Raw genomic sequence first — 25,738 nt, forward strand, 5'->3', positions numbered from 1 at the left:
ACTGAGAGGACACACCCCGCGGTCTGCAGGTCAGAGCTCCAGCCCGGTGACCCTCAGTCCTCAGGCTCTGCTCTGCTAACTGCTAACAGAGTCAGAATGTGAGTTTGTGGTTGAAGCAGCCGCCTTCATAATGTTCTGCTTCTCAACATTCAGAAACCACACAGCTGATGATTGGCTGTGGAAAGCAAAACGTTTCCCCGCTTAGGGACTATTTTCCCTGGAGGAGCAGGAGGAGGAGGAGGAGGAGGAGGAGGAGGAGGAGGAGGAGGAGGAGGAGGAGGAGGGAGCGTTTCAGTGTGAAAAAGTCCTGAAAAGCCAACAGTGCTGCTGCTTTTAGGAAAACTCATGTGGAGTACTTTATTGGGCTGATGGAAAACTGGAGTGAAGAAAGTGTGAAGGCAGGAAGGAAAGAGAGGAGGAGTGATGTGGCAGCTCTGAAAGCCCACTGCTCGCTCTGGGAGGAGAGCAGAGGAACCTTCTGGAGAGAACATGCAGAGGAGCCGGGACGGGGCTTTAAAAACCGGCTCTGTGGGACGTTAAAGGGTTAATGACAGGATCTTTAATGTTGTTTCTTACTGAACTCCTGCTGACGTCATGATGACATCACCCGGCTCGTAATCTGCACCCAGGAAACTGCAGGGACACTCACTCCTGAAACACACACACACACACACACACACACACACAGGGTTTCTGTTTTAGACAGGCTGGAAAGTGACTCAGGACTGTAATCAGACTCCTTTTAATGTACGAGGCTCCATTCAGCTGAGTTATTACAGGAAACTGCAGAAAGTAACTGCTATTAAATAATAATTATTATTATATTATTGTACCATTAGGCAGTGATAGGAAAAGGGATGTGATTACAATGCATAGAAAGTTCTTCTTCTTAAGATTATTATTATTATTATTGTCATCATCATCATCATCATCATCATATTATTATTATTCCTTCTGATTCATGATTCATCTTCCTCAGCCTGCTACTGACTTTTATTATTTGTTTATTGATCCGAACTGTTGATGAGCTGGGACTGACGTTTATGACCTACAACAGCTCTACAGTGTGTGTCTGGTACATGTTAGTGTTATCATCATTATTATTATTGTTATTAGTCATGATGACGACAACAACAACAACAACAACAACAAGAATAACAGCAATGGTGATACTAATAACAATATGAAGAAGAAGAGGAGGGCCCCTGAGGGTCTTCCAGTTTAAAAGAAGACTCTGCCTGTCTCATTCACTCTGACGGGACGTCCCGGGGCCTCGGGGCCCTGACGGCAGAGGCTCCGCCCCCTCAGGAACACAAGGGCTGAAAAAATGTCTAAAACATATTCAAGAGCCTTAAAGCTAATCAATAAATTAAACAAATTTCAGAGATGAACTCATATCGCCTGTTTAGATGCTGATTCTGTTGCTAGTGTGTGTGTGTGTGTGTGTGTGCGTGCGTGCGTGCGTGTGTGTGTGTGTGCCTCTGTACTACACATTCTTTCTCACTGGTTATCAGATATCTGTGTCGTCCCGGGCTGGCTGCTGAATGAAAGGGGGGTTTCACGGTGAATTCCTCGCTGTAACTCGAGCGCTCGGTAAGTGAGGCACTGCGCGGCGCTGGGATGAACAACCCGGGACATTTAAGAGGAATTAAGCCGCTCGTCTGCGAGGGCTGAAAGAGAGAGGCCTGCTGGGACGGAGACGAGGCTCTCCACTTAGAGGGTGACCTAAACTTCACGGCAGATACAAATATCGCTGTGACGGGACGTGTTCGGCCGAGCGGCCCGGGCCAGCGGCGCGCCAGCTCGCCGTTTAACTCTCTGAGACCCAGAGCCAACACGGGACCGCAAGATGTTGGCCTCCAGTTTTTTTTTTTTTTTTTTTTTTTTGGAAAGGATTGGAGAGGTTAGATTATTGTTTTAAAAATATATATTAATAAAAAATAGTTACCCATATACATACAGATAGATTTGTCTGGACAGAATCTTAATAAGCTAAAGCACCAATTTCTTAAACGCTTTGAAAAGAAATGAAGACAATTGTGTTTATCTGCCAAAATAAAAGCCCTCCCATGGGTTTCAGAGTAAAACTAATAAAACAGTGCAGCTCAGAGATGCTGTTAGTGTGAATGTGACAGAACACCCCCCCTCCCCTCACCTGGCCACACAGGTGTGTGTGCGGTGGTTGTAGAAGGAGCCCGGCGGGCAGACGCAGCCCTCCTCACACTCCTCGCCGCAGCGCTGTGGGACGGAGAGGGCGGAGCAACGCCGCTGGCAGGACGACACGCAGGTCCCGTACTGCATGGTGTCGGGACAGTCCACCACTGCACCACATACACACACACACACACACACACACACACACACACACACACACAGCACGCTGCTCACTCTGAGGGACAGGAAGTCAGGCTGCTCGGCGATGAGGCCCGTGTGGCTCCAACAGAAACGTGAAAACAGTTTTTTGGGTTTCAAACCCTTTCATGTTCTGGAGCCCAAAGTTTTTTTTGGCATTAAATGTTTGTGAAAAGCACCTGAATGCATTTCATCAGACGTATATATTTAGTTATCTTGTGCTGGGAGCTTTTTTGGCTAATTAAAAAAAAAAAAATCTGATTTTCTGGCAATTTGCTTGTGAGTGTTTGTCTTATGTGTTTTTTACTCGGGCTGCGCCGAGGCACCACTGTTTGTACTGTTTGAATAGAGTCGGATTTAGGAAAAAAAGTTGGCATGGATCAAACCGGGAGTGTTTTTTTTGTTTGTTTGTTTGTTTTGTTTTGTTTTAATGATTGGATTTATAACCCTAAAGAAATATAAATGAGTGAAAGTGCTGCTCATTAAAACTGTGCAGGTTTAGCAGAGCCACTCTCACCGACGATCAGGACAAATCTGGCTGTTAGAAAAACGTGTTGGACTTCTGTCTCTGTAGCCGACCGACGTTTCCCAGCATGCTTTTCTGCTGTTTCAAAATAAGAGACTAGATGTTGCAGACAGCCAAAGCAGTGTCATCCTTCATGAGAAACACCAGAGTGTGAAGATATTATATGAAATATATAAAGTCATACTTTTACAAAAATGTTTAGTGTAATTTATTCATCAGAGAGCCATTATTCGTTACTTGTCCTTATCTCCTTTCCTTCCATGGTTGGGAAAGTGAATTGTGTCAAAAACAGTCTGGACGTCAGACTGGAACTGTGACAAATGGAGCTGCATTTTAACGGTTTCTAATCAATTCAATTATGGTGAAGCATCACGCATCACGCTGAGGCGTCACGCTGAGGCATCATGCTGAGGCGTCACGCCTCCGACCGAACCGCCCAGCTGTCGCTGGACACAAAACAAAACCCAGCAAAGACACACTACATTTAAGTCAGCGTCAGCAGGGGGCGCTGTGCCTGTTTGTCACTGATCTGTCAAACAGGACTTTAAGCTTGCAGTCTCTCCCTTCTGTCTTTTCTGTTTCTCTCGCTGCTTTCTCTGACAGTAAAAGTGTAAAAACATCAAGATGTGAGCTTTTTACTGGAATCAGTTTCAGCAGAATCAGGAGATGCTGTGACATCATCGTGACATCATCGTGACATCATCACGACCGCCGGACCGGCCGGATTATTGTGGCGTTTGTCCTGTCAGGTTTGAGTTTTGCCGCTTTGCGTTTCTCAGCCCGACATTTTTACTGGACTGAATCTCACTGTGGCATCATGGGTAAGTTTGTTTGGCCGGCGAGCTGAACTGGTGCTGGAAGCAGCTCGTGGGTTATGCTGCCAAAGCGTCTGACAGACCGCCAGCGTCACGACACGCCGGAGCCACAGCTGACCGCCAGCAGCGCCACAGGAACGCTGGAGCACGGGGGGTCGTTAGCTTGACAGCTAATGATTAGCTCGTTAGCTAATGGTTAAGTACGTTATCTTGTTAGCTAAGCAATAAGCTTGTTTGCACGATGTGGGAGTCTGGTTAAGATTTGGGCTAGATTATGCTAAGAATCTGATGTTTAAATCCAGATTAAGATTAGGTTTAGATTGGTTTGGGTCTAAGTTAGGAATTATTTAGGGTCTGAGTTTGGTTAAGGTTAGGACCAGGTTATGATCAGGGTTCAAGTTCTTCCTTAATGGTTAAGGTTAGGGTTTTGATTGGTTTGGTCCCAGTGAGTTTGGTTATGGGCAGGACCAGGCTGTGGTCAGGATCTAAGGTACGATTTTACCAGGTTCACAGTTTGGGGTGCACACAAGTTTGTTGTTGTTTGTTTGTTGTATTGTGGGTTGGCTATTTGGTCGTGTAGCTTCCGGCCAATCATTGCCCCAAACTGGTGGAAAGTAGAGATGAACGTCCAATAAGGGACACGAGCGCCACCACACCTGGTCCTCAACTGGAGAAACACAGCTCAGCGGTGGGACCTGAGCCTGTGCAGGAGAAACTCCAACCCAAGGTGAACCCACCCATCAACACCCAAACTGTGACGTACCCTCATCTGCCCGAGTCATTTATAATTAATTAATTAATTATTAATTAATTCTTAAATACCAGCAGCTCATGTTTGCTTGTGCTGTTTGTATTTGGACTTTCTACTCCACTCCATTCGAGTTGGTCTTGAACTGGGATTTTATATGTAAAGTTACCTGGGAAGGCATGTTTCTGAATTACTCTCTTCCACAAAATAACAGGATCTCCAAAATAAAAGTCTGACTATATCATGTACGTGTGGAGAGTTACTACCACAGCTGACATACACTGTTTATCACAGCATGAAGTCCCAGAGAAGTTCTACAGTGTGATATGTACTGTCTCTGCAAAGTTAGTAAAGTTTTGTGACCTTGGCACAATTAGGGCCCTGACTGTCAAACAGGAATACAAAATGCTTTGGGTTATGCAAATCTGAGTAAAAAAAATGTATTCATTTAAAAAATCATAAAATACAAAATAGCTCTCCATAAATAATGTCCATAAAATGATGTCACATGATCTCTACTTCCTGTCAAACAGAGCATCTTAAACAGTGACATCATCCTGCACCAATGGCTGGAAATTCAAATTTCAACCAATAAAACTTTCACAAATCTGTAAACATCCTCTCTCATCCACCTGTCCCTTCAAAATAAAAGTGTGTTTCTCTCCAAAACTGAGATCCTGTTGGTTTGCACTTGTGAATGATCCTTCCCTGCACCATGTCCTGCCCACACGTCCTGTTTCAACAGGAAACACATCAAATCAAGAAAGTAAAGACTGAAGAGTGCATTTCATGGGGGCTTCAAAAAAAACTGAAAATTGAAGGTTAAAACCAGTGACAAAGAGATGAAAAATGAAGTAATGCCATCACAGATAATATAAGAGGCACAGTGACAGGTGCATTTTGGGAAAGATGTGTTATAAACATGCGTTGGAAACGTCCCACAACACTAACAGGGTGGATACTCACCACAGTCCGGGACGTGCGATCGAAACTCGATGATGACGGAGTGTTTGCGGCACTGGCGAGCATAGTGAGCGAGCGCAGAGCAGAGGCAGGGCGTCCCACACTTACAGGTGTCTGAGCGACACTGCTGGTGGAAGGAGGCGGGGCTCAGGTACTCATGACAGGCCGAGAAAACCTCCCCGTTCAGGAGGTCACACATGTCCGAGGCGTAGGACGCTGAGGAGAAAAGGAAACAGGAGGAGAGGGTCAGCGTTTGCTCAAGAGTCGACTCACTGCGACGGTGAGACCCTGGATTTGGTTTTATCTAAAGGTTTCTTTTAGACACTGTGGCTAAACAAAAAAGCAGCTGCCCATTCACGGCTTATGAGTTTCTGGACATTTACTGCAACAAGGTTGATGTGATCAGAAACACAATAATTTCTTCACCCCCAGTTTCTCCTGCAGATCCTCTCAACAAATTAATATTCATATTTATACATGGACTCACATATAGTCCCTGTCCCTGTTATTACAGTGTTTGAAACTCTCTCTCTTGACACCTTGTCTTAGCTCGTGTCAGCTTCTAAACCAACTAATTTCCTAACTGACCTGTTACCAGCAAAATGTTTTAAAGACCTCTGGCCTTCTCTGGGATCAACAGTGCTGGATATTGTTAATTTATAACCTACTCCTGGTTTTCCCAGCAGCTTTAAGACAGCTGTGGTCAGACGTCTGAAGAAACTGCACCTCAGGTCTCTTTACAGCTTTCAACCAGACTCAATTTTTAACCCGTTTAAATGAAAATTATCTATATGATCCTTTTCAATCAGCTTTCAGGGCCTGAAACTGAAACAGAACCTGCTTGAACCAGGCGGTAAATGATCTCTTACTTGCTGTGGATTCTGGTTCCACCTCTGTGCTTCTGTTACTGGACCTCAGCACAGCCTTTGACACCACTGATAACTGTATTCTACTAGACAGACTAACTCATAACTGTTATGTCACTGGCCTGGCTCACTCCTGGCTTAACTGATACTTATCTGAAAGAACACAGTGTGTCTGCTACAATAACACTATATCATTATATATAACATTAAACACGGTGTACCTCAGGGCTCAGTTCTTGGCCCTCTACTTTTCTGTCTTTACATTTCACCTCTTGGCCAAATTATACGCAGTCATAGAATACATTTCCACTGCTATGCAGATGATACTCAGCTGTATGGGCCTAAAAGGGCTGATGATCATATGCAGATCTCTGGATTAGAAGCATGCCTGGCTGCTGTGACAAACTGGATGTCACTAAACTTCCTGCTGTTAAACTCAGATAAAACTGCCAGACACAGAGACCGATTTGATCAAGTAACACTAACACTCAACAACTGAGTGTTCACTTTAGCCTACAATCAGCTGCCTTTCCCCTGAGCACTTACACTAACCAGCTGATGAGATTATAGATCATAGAGAGCCAAGTGTCTTGTATCTCTCTCTGAAGTGTGATGTGTGTAGTCTGTTCTCCACCCAGGTCTCCATGGTGATGGTGGTCATGTGGTTCAGGTCCCAGGCTGTTCTGCTGGCATCTGGCACCACTCGGCATCCTCCTCATCACATTCTTTATATATCATATTAATCCATTTTAATTTTGTTATCCTGATTCACTGTTGTGCCATGTAATTTGTGTTCCATTCTGCGCACGTCTGTCCGTCCTGTGGAGGGATCCCTCCTCTGATGCTCTCCTGAGGTTTGGCCCTGTTTTTCTTCCTTTTAAAGGGTCTATGGATGATGGATGTATTGTGTTGTGTTGTACTGTGGTACAGCCCCTTGAGGCAAATTTGTAATTTGTAATATTGGGCTAGCGAGAGCAAGAGAGTAAACCAGCTGTTCAGAACAGTTTCTCTGTCTGCCCATCGAGTGTCCCAAACCAAGATGGAGAGAAGTCAGAATTTTAGCCTTAAAAGTCAAATTGGTGAGAGGGGCTTTTATCTCGTTAATTCAGAAAAAGTGGCTTGCTCTTTATTTTTTCCAGAACAAACGTGAAGTGAACTTGGAGTCATGCAAATACAGCCACAAGGTTTTCACTAAGGTTGAAAATTTTCAGCTCACGTGGATAATGTGAATTTCACATTTTTGCGTCATTCACAACACGGAAATTTGGGTTGCCCGGTGTGAATTTGTGTCTATTTGTATCTTTGCATTGACTCTGTATGTAATTACACCACATGAAAAAAGGAAATTGACAGTTACTTTTTAGCTGCTTTCTTGAACTGAGGACAAACTGATTAATTGTTTGCAAAATTTTAACCAATAACATTTTATTAATATTTACTTTTTTTAAAGATTTTTTTTTTTTGCCGTTTCTGCTTTTTTCAACAGTCACAGTGGAGAGAGACAGGGAGTGGGGGGAGAGAGGGAATGACATGCAGCAAGGGGCCTGAGGTCGGATTCGAACCCTGGTCGCTGCGATCGGGACTGAGTCCTGGTGCATGGTATGCGCTCTTAACCGGTGAGCCACCGGGCCGCCCCCCAATAACATTTTAAAAACCACTTTAAGGATACTGGTGCCTTCAGCACCTGCTAACCCCACATGTCCAGTCTGCTTTCAGCGGAGAGTTTTAACGTCCTGAGACGACCTACATCAGCGGTTCTCAACCCCGTCCTGCAAGCTTCTGTTCCAGGTCTGCTCTTTTACAGCTGACCCAACTAAGGGCCACACACTTTCATGCATGCCAAGTTCAGGTAGATCTCTTTCAATTAATCAGAATTAAGCCCTTAACTGGATCAGGTGTGTTAAAGTAGAGCTGGAACAGAAGCTTGCAGAACAGGTGGTCCTTGGGGACTGAGTTGAGAACCAGTGGTCAGGATGTTTCAGAGGCAGACGAGAAGAAAACTTTAGTGGGAACGCTGAATACTGGGAAAATAAACTGTTTGGACACGAAAACGGTCAAATGTAAAGTAATACTGAAGTTCGGCGCAAAATACCAGCTATTGATGGGTTTGATAGAAAACACTGGCGTCAGAACTGTCCTTAAAAAACCCAGATCAGTGGAGCTCGAGTCACAGCTGTGATCCCTGCAGCGGTCGTATCGCTCAGTCAAGTCTCCATGAAGAAGATTGAGATCTTGTGTCGGCCTGGATAACAGCTGCTGTGTAAGGTGGCATTCACATGACACCCCACCCCCTGCCACCCCCACCCTCACACCCAGAGCTGGGGGGGGGCACTCCTGGGGGCTGGACTTTTAACAAGGTTCAGTCAAACTTTGTCCAAAAACTGTGGATGAGGACAGCCTCCTGTTGGCCCAACGTCTTCAGGAAGAGAAACCAGCCAGCTGGTCCACCAGCTCTGCTCCTGGTTTTCATGGATAGGATTTGAAAGTGCAGTCAGGGCTGGAGGGGGTCCAGCTCAGCGACCTCGGGTTCCCTTTAGTAAACATTAGTTACAAGGTGATAAAGCCCTTACCAGTCCATTATAAGATGCGTAATGGGTAGTGTATTAATGTGATTCTTAGACACATTAGTTAAGGTTAGTTAACTGTTATTTAATGTTTATTACCTGTTACTTGATGTTTATTACAGCATTAACTAACATTAATTGTTGTACTGTTATTGTAAAGTGTTACCTATTAATGTCATCATAAACATATTTATTGTTATAAAATAACACATTTATATGCAGTATGCTTTTTGCAGCTCCCACATCTGGAATGAGCACTATATGTGGTCAAGGTTAAACATAGCTAACTGTTAATAAAGTATTGCATAGTAAGGGATTTATTAACCTGTTTTTCTGTTACTGGATCTAAAGCAAGAGCAATGCCATAAGTCCACACAGCTGAATGGAGGTCAGCTGGACTGTTTGTAAATTCTTGAAGACATTTCACTTCCTCAGTTCTGACTGGTGAGGAGTCCCAACACAGGGGGTCACAGGGGGGTGATTTTTGGCAAGGGGGGGGTAATTTTGGGTTAAATTTGAAAATCCCAACTTTCAGCATGAAAATCCATTATTTGACCCTGTAATGCATTTTTATCACATCCATGACCCTTGGTGGACAAAAATGTCATGGATCTCCAGGGTCATGGATAGGTTAAAAATGCATTACAGGGTCAAAAAATGGCTTTTTGTGCTGAAAGTTGAGATTTTGAAATTTCACCCAGAATGACACCCCCTCACCAAAAATCAACTCTGGTGAGGATGGTGATTGTCTGTGAGGGAGTTTTGAATTTTGAAAATGGACAAAAATGTCCAGGGGTCATAAGAGGGTTAAGGTGGCTCCCTGCTGGGACCAGCATCGTTAGTGATGTTAGGGTCACCTGACTCCAGGAGTGAGAGGCTGAACTTCCTGTGAAGGGCTGGCAGGAAAGTGTTGTAGGTTGCAGAGATAGATGGTGTCGGAGACCTCCTCCTCTGTTGAGAGATGGCTTCTCTGTCTAAATACAGATCACTTCCTTCTCTCCTCTGTCCCACCATCTGCCCTCCCTGTCCAGGACATGAGCCTGAAAGGAGTGACCCCGTTTTTTCTGAAAGAAAACACACCATCTAACTCCAGCCTACAACACTGTCCTGTCATCCCTTCACAGGGAGTTCAACTCTTCACACCTGACCTCTGTTGACCCGAATACCCACCCTAATGACTCTAACGATGACCCAGCAGGGAGGAGCACTAACAAGCCGATGATCTGGAGAACGTCTCTACACAGGTGAAACAGCTGGGACTCAACACCAGTCTGTCAGAACTAAAGAAGAATCTACAAACAGTCTCTGTGTGGAGAACCAGGAGCTGGATGGGTGAGAACCTTCACAGACATCAGCGCTTATTCAGGTCAATGACTGCTCTACTATGCACTTATTAATGGTTAGCTATGCTCTTCTCAGCTTCCACATCTGGAATGAAGTACATGTGGTCAAGGTTACACATAGTTAAACCTAAGCACCCCCAGACCTTCACCAAAATCTAACCACATGACACTGAGCCCAGTGGGTCGGGAAAGTGTCGGTATGTCTGTCATCTTTGAAATCTGTCCATAAGAATGAGGCAGGCTTTCCTTGAGGTCTTAGTGTCTGCTGTCAGACCTTGTTGGGATAAACAGCAGCTTGTTTAAAACCACCGGCACTAGATTTCCCTTTTGTGGGCGGGGCCACAAGCCTTTTCAAACAGTCCACAAATTTAACTGAAGTCAGTAGACGACATTTACCTGCAGCTCCATAACAAGTTCAACTAGTTCTTCAACGGCCTGTGTTGCTGCTATCGTCATTCATCAGTGCAGTTCTCACTGAAGTGCATGGATGTGGTGATGGTGTCTACTTAATGTAGGAACGCTGCCCAGCAGGTAAACCTAGAGGAAGTGAAACACATAGGAAGCGAGCTCACCGGCCTGCTGGTGTGTGTCACAGGGGTCGAGTTGTGGCAGGCCGAGGCTGGGCGAGCAGGCTGTCGGAACCCTCCAGGCGTTTCCAAACAGCTGTGGAGTGCTCTCTATCATTCCTGATGGAGATCTGCAGCACAGAGAGTCAGAGGACAGTCAGCAGGCAGCGACTGAAGGGCTCTGCTGCGTTTGGACCAGCAGAGAAACCAGCAAACCTCAAAACTGACGGACCTTAGGGGCCTGACACTCATCTTTGCTCTCTGCTGTCAATAAAATTGGCGTGCAGGAGCTTGGCTGTTCACACCACAAGTCTTTCAGCCAGTTACACATGACCCCCCCATGCGTCCCTGCCTCTATATTCCTCCCCTCTCTCTCAGTTTAAACACAGCCGTCAAAAATGTGGAGAAAGTATGTAATTTAATGGTTGAGTCTGCATGGTTCCCTGCCAACAAGGACACCATGCAGACTGTAGTTTCTACTGTGTTCTGTTGGCCGTTCACAAACAGCACTCATATCATTTCTGACAAATACGGTGGACGGGCAGAATCTGAAATGTCATCAATACGAGGGAGAAAATCAGGGGAGATGAAACCCCAGGAGAAGAGCGGGGGAGGGGCAGGAGACTCAGTGGACTTTGAAAGCATGGCGTGCAGATTTGACCGTCTACAGTGAGTTTCCAGGGTTTTCTTGTCCACAGAGCTCCACGCCGCGGTGCGTCCGGTGGGCGTCAGAGGGCAGGCGCTGACAGCAGCCCCGAGCACCTACATTTGATACACAGGGATGAGGACCATGTGGACTCTATCAGGTTTAGTCAGTTGTCAGGGTTGATCATGTCTCCTATCTGGTTCTCCTGCAGAGAGGATCTTTGCTGTGGCTACACCTGCAGCACACACTCGCCGCATGTCGAGCTTTTGCTCTGGGATGGTGCCTTCAGGTTTTGGCTCAGCTGAGAAACTTCAGCTTTAACAGGGGTTAGTGCTGTCTGCTATGAATCCCACTGGAGTTCTGGGAAAGACACGCCCACTGGGTTCAGGTGAGGGTTGTGGTTGGGCGACGGCTGATATCAACAATGTTTTAGTGAACACGTTTGAAAATGTCTTCCTGACTAAACCTGATAGAGTCCTCGTGGTCCTCACCCGAGCGTCAACCTGGGACGTCCAACGCTGCTGTCGCTGTCTGACCTGTGACGGCACAGGCTCCGCCCAGCAGGCTGGATCTGACCAATCAGAGGCAGACTGCAATATGGTAAACTTTTCACCTGTTTGCCTGTTTCTCTCTTCTCTTGCTTTATTTTCTTAGCTGGCATCTTTCTTGCTTGTCTGGATAACTTTGATTGTTTCTGTCTTGTTATAAAAAAATCCCACACAAATCAAGTTTATTAGGATGTCGTGTTTTTGCAGCGCAGCAGCTGCTGCTGGCTCTGCTGCGTGCAGCGAGCTACAGTGGCGGGGTTTCTCTCGGTGATGTCACTCCCTCAGAGAAAAGGCTTCATTAAGTTTTCGGTAACTGAGACCAGGCAGATCAGATTCAGCAGCTGAATCACTAAACATTCACACACACTTTGCTGTGTTTGACATTCAGTCTGCAGCACTGAGAGTGCAGCAGCACTTCCTGCATGCTTTCAGTCCAGATCACATCAGATCAGTCCTGTGAAATCACTGATTCCCAGATTTGTGAGTCATTTCGAATCACATTACAGAGCTGTTCAAAAAGAAGGATTCATTCACGAGCGGGTCACAGTGCAGGAGGAAGAACCTGCTGCGTTCATTTCTCTGGTGAAAATCCACAAAAGATGCTGTTCTGAGTCTGCTGCCCCATCCTGTTTGAAACCTGTGCAAATTCACTTGATTTAATTCAAAAACACGGGAAATACAGAGAGCCAAATAGCAAAAAATGACCAGATCTTAAGTAAAAAAAAAGGAAACATCTTGTATTTAAATGTTTGTGAAAGGCACAAAAATTGACAAAGTAAAAAGTGACCCAAAACAACTGGAAAATTACCAAAGTATTTGTAAGAAAAAAAAAACAAGAAAAGAAAAGAAAAACAAGCGGGGGCCCCGGCTTGACCCTCCTGAGGCCCCGGGGCCCCAGCTTGACCCTCCTGAGGCCCCACAGGAAGTGACTCTGTTATGAAAAGATGTTTTGGTTTGTGTTCATTATGGAACAGGTGTCATATCTTGTCAAATTAATTCAAACATCATGCTACAATAATCAATAATCAATAATCACTGCTGCAGGTTTTTGTCTGGTGAATTAACTCTCTGACACCTGAGCAGCTCTTTAGGAAAAAATGTAGAAGCTTTTAGAAAAAATGCCTATCTAATACACTTTTTTGGTGGGTTAATTTCAGGCCATTTCTTTTTTTTTTTTTTCTAGTCATCTCGTCATTTTCTTCTTTTCTGTTTTACAAATCTCTTGCTAATTTTAGGCTGCTGCTCGTTAAGTCGCTCGCTGGCCTGTTCCCGTGTTTTGGAGAGAAATCAGAAGAATCCGCTCAGCTTTCAGGGGCTGGAGGTGGAGGGGCGGCTCAGCCCATGCCCCCATCCACTAACAGCAAATTCCATGTGGAAGTGGCGTGACCAGCGGGGCGCTCATCTGTCCCGCTCAAAGAGCCGATTACAGCGGGACGCTTTTGATGCCGGGACGCCCCATCAGTGTTCATTACAGAGAGAGAGAGAGAGAGAGAGAGAGACAGAGAGAGAGAGACAGACAGAGAGACAGAGAGAGAGAGAGAGAGAGAGAGAGACAGACAGAGAGACAGAGAGAGGAGTATATATCGTGTGTGTGTGTGTGTGTGTGTGTGTGTGGGGCGACACACTCACAGGAAGTCGTCCTGCATGTTGCCGTTGAAGGTGCCGCACAGCCCCACCGTGTCGTCCCTCCAGGTGTGGTCGGCCTGCAGGTAGAGGCGGAACTCGGTCCAGCCGTACTGCAGCCGCAGGCCGAGCGACGTCCTCACCTGCAGGAACATGGAGGACAGCTCCTGGACGTGGAAGACGTCTGCGGGAGGAGGAGCACCGTGCAAATATCAGAAACTGGAACGTGTGACATGAGGAGAGGAAACACTCTGACTTCATGTTAACATGTTAAAAACTACTCTGTCCTCCTCCTCTGTCCTCCTCTGTCCTCCTGCTGTCCTGAGTCTCTTCATGAATCCTGGCTGTGTTTTGGGTGTAACATGCAGTGAACCAATCAGAGGCCGTCTCCCGTCCCCTCTAACAGCCAGGTGTGTCCCACCTTGGTGGGCTGCTGTTCTAATGGAGGATTCTCCAGGTAAGAAGGAAGGAGACGGAGTGAAAGCTCCCGAGCAGATCAGGACTCCATCTGAGCTCCCTGAGGTGAAGCAGCGTCCCTGCCCTGTGTGTGGGACAAGCAGAGCGGACGCTCGCCGGCGCCCCCTATGGAGGCCACCATCACTGTCTGATGATGAGCTTCAGACAGCAGAGAGACCTGCAGCACTGACCTCAGAGCTGCTGTTTGCTGCTCAGTCACTTTCAGCAGCGCAGCAACACTGCTCTGAGGTCAGCTCATTTTCAGAGCAACATGGAGCTCAGAGGGACAGGAGACACTCTGCTGTGTCCACAAGGGGGCGCTGCACGGGGACATGACAGCTGAGCCGCTCAGAGACTAGAAGAGACACCTGAGTCACTTCTGGAGGAGGAGACGAGCAGGAGGGTCTGACAGGATGCAGGCGCCGTCGCTACAAAAATGAACACGTTCCCTAATGACCACGAGACCAGGGTGACAGACAGTGAACACACACACACACACATACGCACACACACACACACACACACACACACACACACACACACACACACACACACCATGGGCGTAGCCAGACATTTTTCATTGCAGTTGCTTAGTAGTTGCTCTACAACTGTACGGAGTTGCTTGTCAATTTACGACAATGCCAATTAAACAGCACAGAGGATATGGATGTCATTATTGGCCTACTCATTCAAATCAGGGCCGTCTGGGAGTTATGTGCGCGCACCATGAAAAAGGTAAACTTTATGGTGTAAGCCTACACCTGTCCAAATCAATTTGAAGTTCGTTTTTGATAATTTAACTGCTGGTGTATATGCCGCTTTTTCACGGCAGTGAGAAATGCACATAATAGCCCTAACCTACAAACCATTTAACAATAACCTGTTTTTGAATTAATTGAATGGCAAAATGCAAAGGAATAGGCCACAGAAAATAACTACATTACAAAACACGCCAAAAAACGGTTACCCTACATATAGCCCATAAAATAAAGTCAATAATTTATTAAGAATAATGCAACAACAAAATAATTAATTGAGAAGTATTTACTCTTCCACCAAGCAATAGCGTATAATCCAGCAAGAAAGTGGACAGAATGGTTGCCAAGCAACACAGACGCTGAGATCGGGTGAAAATCAACAGTCTCTTTCTTCTCCTCACAGCAGCTCTGAAAGCAGCGAACAGACCACAGGGTTTGTTTCACAGTCGCCACTTCATTTCTCGCAACAAATAATGATTAAGTACCAAATGTAACGATTAAGTACCAAATGTAACGATTAAGTACCAAATGTAACGATCAAGTTGAGCGCAGAGTTGTTGGTTGCCAGGCAACGCTATGTCTGTTTACACTGGATATTTTGTGCTGCGGTCTGCCTCAATGCAGCGGGTTACACTGGTTTTACAACGGCATGGAACGCAGCTCAGCCAATCACATTTAAGGATGGGAAGCAGCCGTTTTATAAAATAGCAATAAGCACTGAGAAGCAGTGAGTTACAGTGATGTTACTCCGCTGTGCGTCGTGCCTTAGAACACCTCTCAGTGGTTGTAAAATCACTGTAACTTACTGCTTTAAGGGGCTTATTGTTTAACATGATTTGATTTGATTTTTTTTATTAGTGTGTCATGCACACAGGTGCCCAGCCCATAAAGGCTTACAAGGCACAACCATATAGAAAAACAAACAATAGTCAGAATCATCAGATGTCAAAAATCAAATATCCAGAAAAACACACCTAGCAAACAGGTAATGAGGTCACACAAATAATTCTTTTTTTCTTAATGACCGTGCATTTTTTATAAACCTCGCTAAAGCAAATACATCCTTCCTGAATAACCATTCTAGTTTACTTTCATCATTTAGCCAAAACAACTCAGGTTTAACATTCTGCACTTTTTGAAAAAGAGACTGCCTCTCTTCATTATCCAGAGGACGATGGAACACAAAATGCATTTCATCTTCAGTCACCTTTAAATTACATCATGAACAAGTTCTCTCTTCCTCTGGAATGGAGTTGAATCTACCCGTTTCTAATGCCAGGGGGAGAATCCCAGCCCTCACCTGGGCACACAGGGACCTTTTACCTCTGTCCAGGGAAAGGGTTCCATATGGTTCAGGGCAGTAAACATTTTTTAGTTGGCAATAAGTTCTGAGTTTTGGTTTAAACCATATGTCATTAGCCCATTTTTCTTTGTATGCCAGGAATAACTTATGCATCACAAAATTAACATTACATTGCAGACCGTTAGTAAAGATGTGTTGTTGATCTATCTCACTAAAAATAGCAGACAGTTCACAGCACCAAGGGTATTTATTGGCTTTATCCCAGTTAAAGACTTTTGGCAGTTCTTTCCTCTGGCATAGAAGACAAACGATTCCATAGCCTAATCATTTCCCCTTTCTGCTTTATCAGACATGGAACCCATCCCATGTCACCCTGGAGAGCCAGAACAGGAGTCAATTTATGCACCCCCAAAAAGTAGCGTATATCTGGGTTTTGAATAGCATTACCCCTGGGTGAGTCCTCACTTCCCCATATTCCTGCTGCATATAAGAGAACCAGGGTGACACAGGCATCATAGAGCTTTGAAAAGGGAGCAGATCCCAGATCCTTGCACTTTCTTAACCCTTAACATGTTTTCAGCACCATGGACAGCTCTATGGGCCTATTTGGAACAGTTCCAGGTAAATGTATCAATATCATTGCTGAAAAAGAGGACAGAAGAGATCTCGCACACTGATGTCGTACCATTAACGTGACCCCTGATAGGCTAGTTCTCGCGAGTCTCATCATTTTATATTTTGCCTTTTATTTTTAGTTATAACAAAAACACATGAAATGTTTCATTAAATTATCACCATTTTTTTTATAACTCTACTAAAAAACTTGCATTTTAGTTTTCAGCCTTGGGGTTGCTTTGCGGTTGCTGGGCCACATTTTGGTGTTGCTATAGCAACTGCAAGCAACCCCCTGGCTACGCGCCTGACACACACACAGACACACACACACACAGACACACACACACACACACACACACTTTGTTGAAGAACAGTGGATTTCAAATCAAATCAAACGGCCCGGTGATGTCAGACTGCAGGAGGACGTCCCGGCAGCTCACACTCTGCAGGTTTGGCCTCCGAGGAGATCGGCCTTCAGGAGGTCCGGATTAAAAACACAAACTCCACAAACTCTGGAGCAGCTTTCCAGCAGAGATTAGAGATTAGAGATTAGAGATTAGCTAAGTATCCGGGCCTTTCCGGAAGCTTTTTCTTTGTCACTGTTTCATTTTTAAATTTATTGTTACGTTACTGTGTTTTATGGACGTTGGTTCATTTTATTTATTGTTTCAGTGATGCCGTTATTATTCATATTATTTTTACCATTAAAACTTTCATTTGATGATGTTAAATGTTATATCCTGTAAAGCTCCTTGTAAACCTTGTTTTTGGAAAGTTGCCACATAAATAAAGTTGATTATTATTCTCGTTTATTATTTACAAATAATTTACTCAGTGGCGGAGCAGAGCGCGGCTGAACATCAGAGCAAAATCTAGAAAGAACGCCTCATTAGATGACAGCGGCCCGCCAGCAGAACCCGCTGATGGTTTAGATCCTGGAATGTTTTGTGGAACCATCAGGAACCAGGACCCGGTGTGTCCAGCTCCAGGGAGTGCAGGGAGTCTTCCTTTAAGGTAACAGGATAGCTCGGCGTGTTGACACAGTTTCACACACAAACAGCACAAAAGCCTGTTTACCTGAGCATGAGAACGCACCTGAAAACACCTCCAGGCCCAGGGAGCCATCCTCACAGGAAACGCATTTTGTGCACAACAATGCAAACACTAACCCAGAAACCCAGAACAATAGCACCTCAATAGCCCGCCTGTCACTGAATCCATGTGCGCCGGGCCCTCCGGAGCCCAGGGGCCGGCGGCTGATAACAGGCCAGGGCTCACCGTCAGAGTAGGGCAGGGAGACCCGGTACTGTCCCGCCATGAACACCTCCCCCACGTGACTCAGCGTGATCTCCATCCTCGGGTCCTCGTCCACCACCAGGTTCACGGACTGGATGCAGGCCCCGTCCAGGTTCTGCAAGGGGACACGAGACGCTGCCATAAGACACCGCTCACACAGGGACAGGAACAACGGGACAGGAACAACGGGACAGGAACAACGGGACAGGAACAACGGGACAGGAGCAACGGGACAGGAACAACGGGACAGGGACAACGGGACAGGAACAACGGGACAGGAACAACGGGACAGGAACAACGGGACAGGAGCAACGGGACAGGAACAGAGGGGAGTGAGGGGTGAGAGGGGAGAGAGGGACGAGAGGGGGGAGAGAGGGGAGAGAGGGGAGAGAGGGACGAGAGGGGGGAGAGAGGGGAGAGAGGAACAATGGGGCGAGAGGGGAAGGAGGGGAGAGAGGGGAGAGAGGGGAGAGAGGGGAGGGCGAGCGGGGCGAGAGGGGAGAGAGGGGAGAGGGGGCGAGGGGGCGAGAGGGGCGAGAGGGGAGAGGGGGCGAGGGGGCGAGCGGGGCGAGAGGGGAGAGGGGAGAGGGGGCGAGGGGGCGAGAGGGGAGAGGGGGCGAGGGGGCGAGCGGGGCGAGAGGGGAGAGGGGAGAGGGGGCGAGGGGGCGAGCGGGGCGAGAGGGGAGAGGGGAGAGGGGGCGAGGGGGCGAGCGGGGCGAGAGGGGAGAGAGGGGAGAGAGGGGAGAGGGGGCGAGGGGGCGAGCGGGGCGAGAGGGGAGAGAGGGGAGAGAGGGGAGAGAGGGGAGAGGGGGCGAGGGGGCGAGCGGGGCGAGAGGGGAGAGGGGGCGAGGGGGCGAGCGGGGCGAGAGGGAGAGAGGGGAGAGAGGGGAGAGAGGGGAGAGGGGGCGAGGGGGCGAGCGGGGCGAGAGGGGAGAGAGGGGAGAGGGGGCGAGAGGGGCGAGGGGGCGAGGGGGGCAGGCAAGACACGCTACAGGAAAACTCCCAGCATGCAGTGCGTTAGTGTGGTGTTGAACAGTTTCATAGGACAGAGCTCTGTTCCTCCCAAAGATCCTCTACACAGAGAGAGGTATCACACATCATACAGATACTACAGTACAGAGAGAGAGATACTACAGTACAGAGAGAGATACTACAATACAGAGAGAGATACTACAGTACAGAGAGAGATACTACAGTACAGAGAGAGATACTACAGTACAGACAGAGATATTACAGTACAGACAGATACTTAAGTACAGAGAGAAATACTACAGTACTGAGAGAGAGATATTACAGTACAGAGAGAGATACTACAGTACAGAGAGAGATATTACAGTACAGAGAGAGATACTACAGTACAGAGACAGATACTACAGTACAGACAGAGATATTACAGTACAGAGAGATATATTACAGTACAGAGAGAGATACTACAGTACAGAGAGAGATATTACAGTACAGACAGATAATAAAGTACAGAGAGAAATACTACAGTACAGAGAGAGATACTACAGTACAGAGAGAGAGAGATACTACAGTACAGAGACAGATACTACAGTACAGAGAGAGATATTACAGTACAGAGAGAGATACTACAGTACAGAGACAGATACTACAGTACAGACAGATACTAAAGTACAGAGAGAAATACTACAGTACAGAGAGAGATACTACAGTACAGGGAGAGATACTAAAGTACAGAGAGAAATACTACAGTACAGAGAGAGATACTACAGTACAGGGAGAGATACTAAAGTACAGAGAGAAATACTACAGTACAGAGAGAGATATTACAGTACAGAGAGAGATACTACAGTACAGAGAGAGATACTACAGTACAGAGAGAAATACTACAGTACAGAGAGAGATATTACAGTACAGAGAGAGATACTGCAGTACAGAGAGAGATACTACAGTACAGAGAGAGATACTACAGTACAGAGAGAGATATTACAGTACAGACAGATAATAAAGTACAGAGAGAAATACTACAGTACAGAGAGAGATACTACAGTACAGAGAGAGAGAGATACTACAGTACAGAGACAGATACTACAGTACAGAGAGAGATATTACAGTACAGAGAGAGATACTACAGTACAGAGACAGATACTACAGTACAGACAGATACTAAAGTACAGAGAGAAATACTACAGTACAGAGAGAGATACTACAGTACAGGGAGAGATACTAAAGTACAGAGAGAAATACTACAGTACAGAGAGAGATACTACAGTACAGGGAGAGATACTAAGTACAGAGAGAAATACTACAGTACAGAGAGAGATATTACAGTACAGAGAGAGATACTACAGTACAGAGAGAGATACTACAGTACAGAGAGAAATACTACAGTACAGAGAGAGATATTACAGTACAGAGAGAGATACTGCAGTACAGAGAGAGATACTACAGTACAGAGAGAGATACTACAGTACAGAGAGAGATATTACAGTACAGACAGATAATAAAGTACAGAGAGAAATACTACAGTACAGAGAGAGATACTACAGTACAGAGAGAGAGAGATACTACAGTACAGAGACAGATACTACAGTACAGAGAGAGATATTACAGTACAGAGAGAGATACTACAGTACAGAGACAGATACTACAGTACAGACAGATACTAAAGTACAGAGAGAAATACTACAGTACAGAGAGAGATACTACAGTACAGGGAGAGATACTAAAGTACAGAGAGAAATACTACAGTACAGAGAGAGATATTACAGTACAGAGAGAGATACTACAGTACAGAGAGAGATACTACAGTACAGAGAGAAATACTACAGTACAGAGAGAGATATTACAGTACAGAGAGAGATACTGCAGTACAGAGAGAGATACTACAGTACAGAGAGAGATACTACAGTACAGAGAGAGACACAGTACTCTTGTTAGTATTATAACAGAAAAGTGCTGAGTCATCCTTCACCATATTCTGCACTAGAGCAGCTGCAGGCCGTCCCGGGACTCTGACTCTGACTCTGACTGTTTTGGGAGGATTTCTTTGGTGATGGTTTTTATTTTGTTTTTTTCCCTTTTAAATTTTAGGTAAAATTTTGTGATCAATTTGTAATTTTCTTGTCATTTAATTTAAGCATAAAGATATCTTCAAGAATTAAAAATATTTTTATGTGTTTTTTGTTGTTGTTTCCCCCTATTTTTATTTCTTTTTTTCTTTTTTATTGACATTTTGGAAATTGTCAAAAACGTCACTTTTTACTAGTTTCTTGAAAATTTTTAATCATCATTATATATATTATTTAGTTTGTGCTACTTTCAAAAACTATTCTGGTAATTTTCTGTTAACTTGTGAATCCCTTTTTTCCTCCCGTCTCTGAAAGAAACCTGGAGAGTTTCCCAGGTGTCAAAGGTTCATCCTGTGACCAAACATCTGGGGGCGTGGCCTCCAGCAGGACCGGATGGCCACGCCCCCAGATGTTTGACTGGTTTGATGATGATGATGATGATGATGATGATGATGATGATGATGATGATGATGCCGTGGCCTTCACAGCCAGCTGAACACCCGTGGGACGTTTTGGACTCTCCACTTCCACCATCATCATCATCATCATCATCATCATCAACACCAGATGCAGAGCGGAGCTCCGCCCCTCCAGGCAGCTGACACAGTGCATGCTGGGAGTTTGCTGCTGTGGCTGTAATGTGTTTGCTGGCGGGCCGGCGGCGAGCTGAGGGGCTGACAGTAAACGATCTGCCCCCATGAATCGTCTCTTTCATAAGTGGCAGAGCTCCATAGCCGAGCAGGTTAGGCCCCCCCCCCCACTCTTCCCATCATTCACCTCCTGTTTTTGCATCGCCTGCCCCCCCCCCCACACCCCCCACCTCTCCTCACCTCCCCAACTACAAAGCCGTCCACAGCTCTGTCAGTCGGGGCCAGATAAGGTAATCCTGTTCAGCTGGCTGTTAGAGGTCTCGGGCCTCTGCTGCTCTGATGACTGGGACATCTTATCCTGCATCCCCCCGCCATTAACCCCCCCCCCCCCCCCCCCCCCCTCCACCACCGCATGTTGAGCTAAGGCATCAGCGCCTCAAAGGCTGTTGGGAAATTGGAAGCTCGCGGGGAAATAACCCCTCCGTCTTTTGTCGCTTTTCATGTTCATTATCTGTGTGAGTTTGATGGGGACATTTCCTGGCGTTCACCCTCAGGAGCTCAGCGCCTCATCACGCCATCTGATTATTAGATCACCTGCATGAAAGACAAATTGCAGATTTGGGCCGGCCGTGAGCTGTGACGCTTTGTTTTCTCCGGCTAAACCCAATCAAACAATTTGTTTCCTCTCAGTTTTTTTAGTGACCAAGTCAAGCGAACATGGTCTGATTGTCAGATCTGTGAGAACCTCAGCTACAAAGTGCAACAAGGAGAACGTCAATCAGAAGAGCAGAAACTCACGGATCCACAGGGGGCGTTCTGGATGGTGATGGTGAACCTCCCCGAGCTGCGGCTCTTGGCCAGGATGTACTGGCACGTCGCGGGGAAGGTGTAGCTCCGGCCGTCGAAGGAGTGGAAGTACATATCTCCAGTGACGGAGCACTCGCCTGAGGAGACGCACAGCCACACAGCTTCCATGACGGACGAGCACAAACACCGTCCTCCTCTAACAGACCCAACATCTCCACTCAGCTCATTCCTCCACTACATCACATCCACCTCTGCTGTTTTAAACTGAACCAGGTGAAAACAGGTCCACGCTTTTAATCTTCACAATTTCAGAACATTGATGAAATCACGTTGCATTGATTCTTGGGAATTTGGATATAGCAGGTTTTAATTTTGAAAAAAAAAAGTGAGTTGAATTACAAAATCTGAAGGTATATCATTATCATTATGTTCAGCAATGTACCGGTGCAACCTCCTCATTTTGCTTTTTTTTTTTTCATAAAATAGGTTTTTCCAGTTATTAGGCTACTTTATTGTTGTCAACACCGTCACCGTAATGTTTTTTTTTAATTTGAAAAACATATTTTTGTATTAAAAGAGACTAATACTTTAATAATTCAACAGCACCAAAGAAACATATTGTAAGCATATTCATTTAAAACCAATATAACTGCCTCTGACGGTGGTGACACTAATCTGACGGTGGTGACAGTCGCCTCATTAAAACATACATTTCCAAAATTTATACCACTCAAGTCAATGGCTTCTTGCTTAACAACTTTATTTAACTATTTGGTACAAAAAATAAGAATCCTGAGCTCTGTTATAAGCATTTTTCAGACTTCAGTCATCACCGTCACACAGAAAACCTGACGGTGGTGACGTCTGACGGTGGAGACAAAAACCTGCTCTTTCACATGATCAGCATGAGTTGTTCACATTAGCCAGCTTGTTTTCGCCCTGTTGCTACCTGCATCAGACCTCTTCTTAAAAAGTATACATTTATTCCATAATCTAATCTAATATTTTTTATACAGAAGTGACGGTGTTGACATGTTATGGTTGTGACAGTAGCAGTGTCCAAAAATATGAAGAGATTTAAGAGAAAATAGCAAACTTCCAGGAGCCTGAGCGGTCTTGAAGCATGCAGTAGAGCTGAAGGTTTGAAAAGGGCTCCTCAGGAATGTAACTGACCTTGTAGTTTTTTATTATTATTTTTAAAATAAATATCTGACGGTGGTGACGAATATGTGGGACACATTTTGAGCAACCGCAAAATAATAGTAAATATTGTTCAAAACCCATCGTTTGTAGTTTTTAATACATATTATGATGTACTCTTTCATGTGGTAAAGATATTATTCAATGAAATTATGACTTTTTGTTGTTTTAATCAAGTTGAAATGATTATCTCCTATCCGAGCACAACTGGTTTTGTAGGGCATGGGCCAACATATAATCATTAAATTAATACAAATTAAAAATAAACCTATAAAAGAACCTTACAAATGTGCAAAGGACCCCCTGATTATGCCCTTGATTCTTTTTGTTCATTAAAATGTTGTACATTTCCAGCAGAAATAGGATTTTTCTTAGTGGGACGTGATTTATCCAAATTCTCAAGAATCAGTGATTGGACCAAATCATACCAGAGAATAAGATTTGTTTACCATGTTGTTGTTGTTGATGCATGTTTCACTGTAAAATCAGAGCACACAGCTGTGAACCCTGCAGTTCTCTGGTTAGGTGTGTGTGTGTGTGTGTGTGTGTGTGTGTGTGTGTGTGTGTGTGTGTGTGTGTGTGTGTGTGTGTGTGTGGTACCTGGGCAGCTGTACTCGGTGCAGTTCCACACTCCGCCCACACAGGTGCTGCAACAGAAAGCAAAGCGTCCACAGGTGCTCTGGGAACATGAAGGCCTCCACTAATGAGGATTACTGACAGAAAGTGGAGTCAGTGAAGCAGCTGCTCAGCGTGAGGCGGCCTCATGGAAACTGATTTACTGCACACGACGACGGCACGGTGTCACAGCACGGCATCACGGCACGGCACGGCGTCACGGCACGGCACGGCGACACGGCACGGCGACACAGCACGGCGTCACGGCACGGCGACACGGTGACACGGCACGGCGACACGGCGACACCGACTCACCGCAGTCTGATGAAAAAACGCTTTCATTCCAACACATGAACTGTACGGGAACACGTGAGCTCTGCTGTTAAAAACTCTGATCATTTAATCTGCAAAAAAGAAAAAAAAATGCACGAGGAAAATCTTAACTTCAAAATGTGTGAATCATTTCCGTCGGGAGTCACGGGCCAGGTGATCAGGATCAGGTGTCAGATTATATTTTCAGCTCAGACTGAACTCTGCTGCTTTACTGTTTGTCCTCCACGCTCCATTTTCCAAGGCGGCTCATGAAGGCAACGCTGTCAGACCGCAGCGTGTTGGACTTTCCCACCGGAGCCTGAACGCAGCGCAACACCTCTGTCCTCAAAATGAAAACAGTCTAATATAGTCCAGTAATTTTAGGCCAAAATTGGGGTCAACCTGGGACAAACTGCAAGAGAAGCAAACTCAACTGATTTTGTATCCTCAGTTTGTCCTGAGTGAGGGGAAAAAGTCCCAAGAAATCTCATTGGTGGAAAGTTTAGAAAATCACCTATTTATGACCACATATTACCAAAAAACACTGTTTTTAACACACAGGGGAAAGGGGATCAACATTTTACTTTCAGATATCACTATAAAAATTCACAAGATGATTACACACACAAAGACAAGACACTGATTCTTGAGAATTTGGATAAATCATGTCCCACTAAGAAAAAAGCTATTTCTGCTGGAAATGTACAACATTTTAATGAATAAAAAGAATCAAGGGCATAATCAGGGGGTCCTTTGTACATTTGTAAGGTTCTTTTATAGGTTTATTTTTAATTTGTATTAATTTAATGATTATATGTTGGCCCATGGCCTATAAAACCAGTTGTCCTCAGATAGGAGATAATCATTTCAACTTGATTAAAACAACAAAAAGTCATAATTTCATTGAATAATTACATCATAATATGTATTAAAAACTACAAACGATGAGTTTTGAACAATATTTACTATTATTTTGTGGTTGCTCAAAATGTGTCCCAGATATTCGTCACCACCGTCAGATATTTATTTTAAAAGAAAAAAAAAACTCTACAACTACAAGGTCAGTTACATTCCTGAGGAGCCCTTTTCAAACCTTCAGCTCTACTGCATGCTTCAAGACCGCTCAGGCTCCTGGAAGTTTGCTATTTTCTCTTAAATCTCTTCATATTTTTGGACACTGCTACTGTCACA

At 45.3% G+C, this 25,738-nt stretch overlaps 1 protein-coding gene across 1 annotated transcript in view; it reads right to left on the reverse strand.

The window, feature by feature from the left end:
* The window catches only part of otog (otogelin), a 93,602-nt gene that overhangs the window by 54,857 nt on the left and 13,007 nt on the right, over nucleotides 1-25,738 (reverse strand). Inside the window, 9 exon segments of the mRNA XM_030048693.1 lie at nucleotides 577-651; nucleotides 2,156-2,321; nucleotides 5,408-5,620; nucleotides 10,750-10,874; nucleotides 12,858-12,866; nucleotides 13,561-13,744; nucleotides 17,971-18,103; nucleotides 22,412-22,557; nucleotides 24,221-24,267. Coding sequence (XP_029904553.1) covers nucleotides 577-651; nucleotides 2,156-2,321; nucleotides 5,408-5,620; nucleotides 10,750-10,874; nucleotides 12,858-12,866; nucleotides 13,561-13,744; nucleotides 17,971-18,103; nucleotides 22,412-22,557; nucleotides 24,221-24,267 — 1,098 coding nt within the window.

Source organism: Myripristis murdjan, chromosome 3 (assembly GCF_902150065.1).
Source record: "Myripristis murdjan chromosome 3, fMyrMur1.1, whole genome shotgun sequence".
Lineage (NCBI taxonomy): Eukaryota > Metazoa > Chordata > Actinopteri > Holocentriformes > Holocentridae > Myripristis > Myripristis murdjan.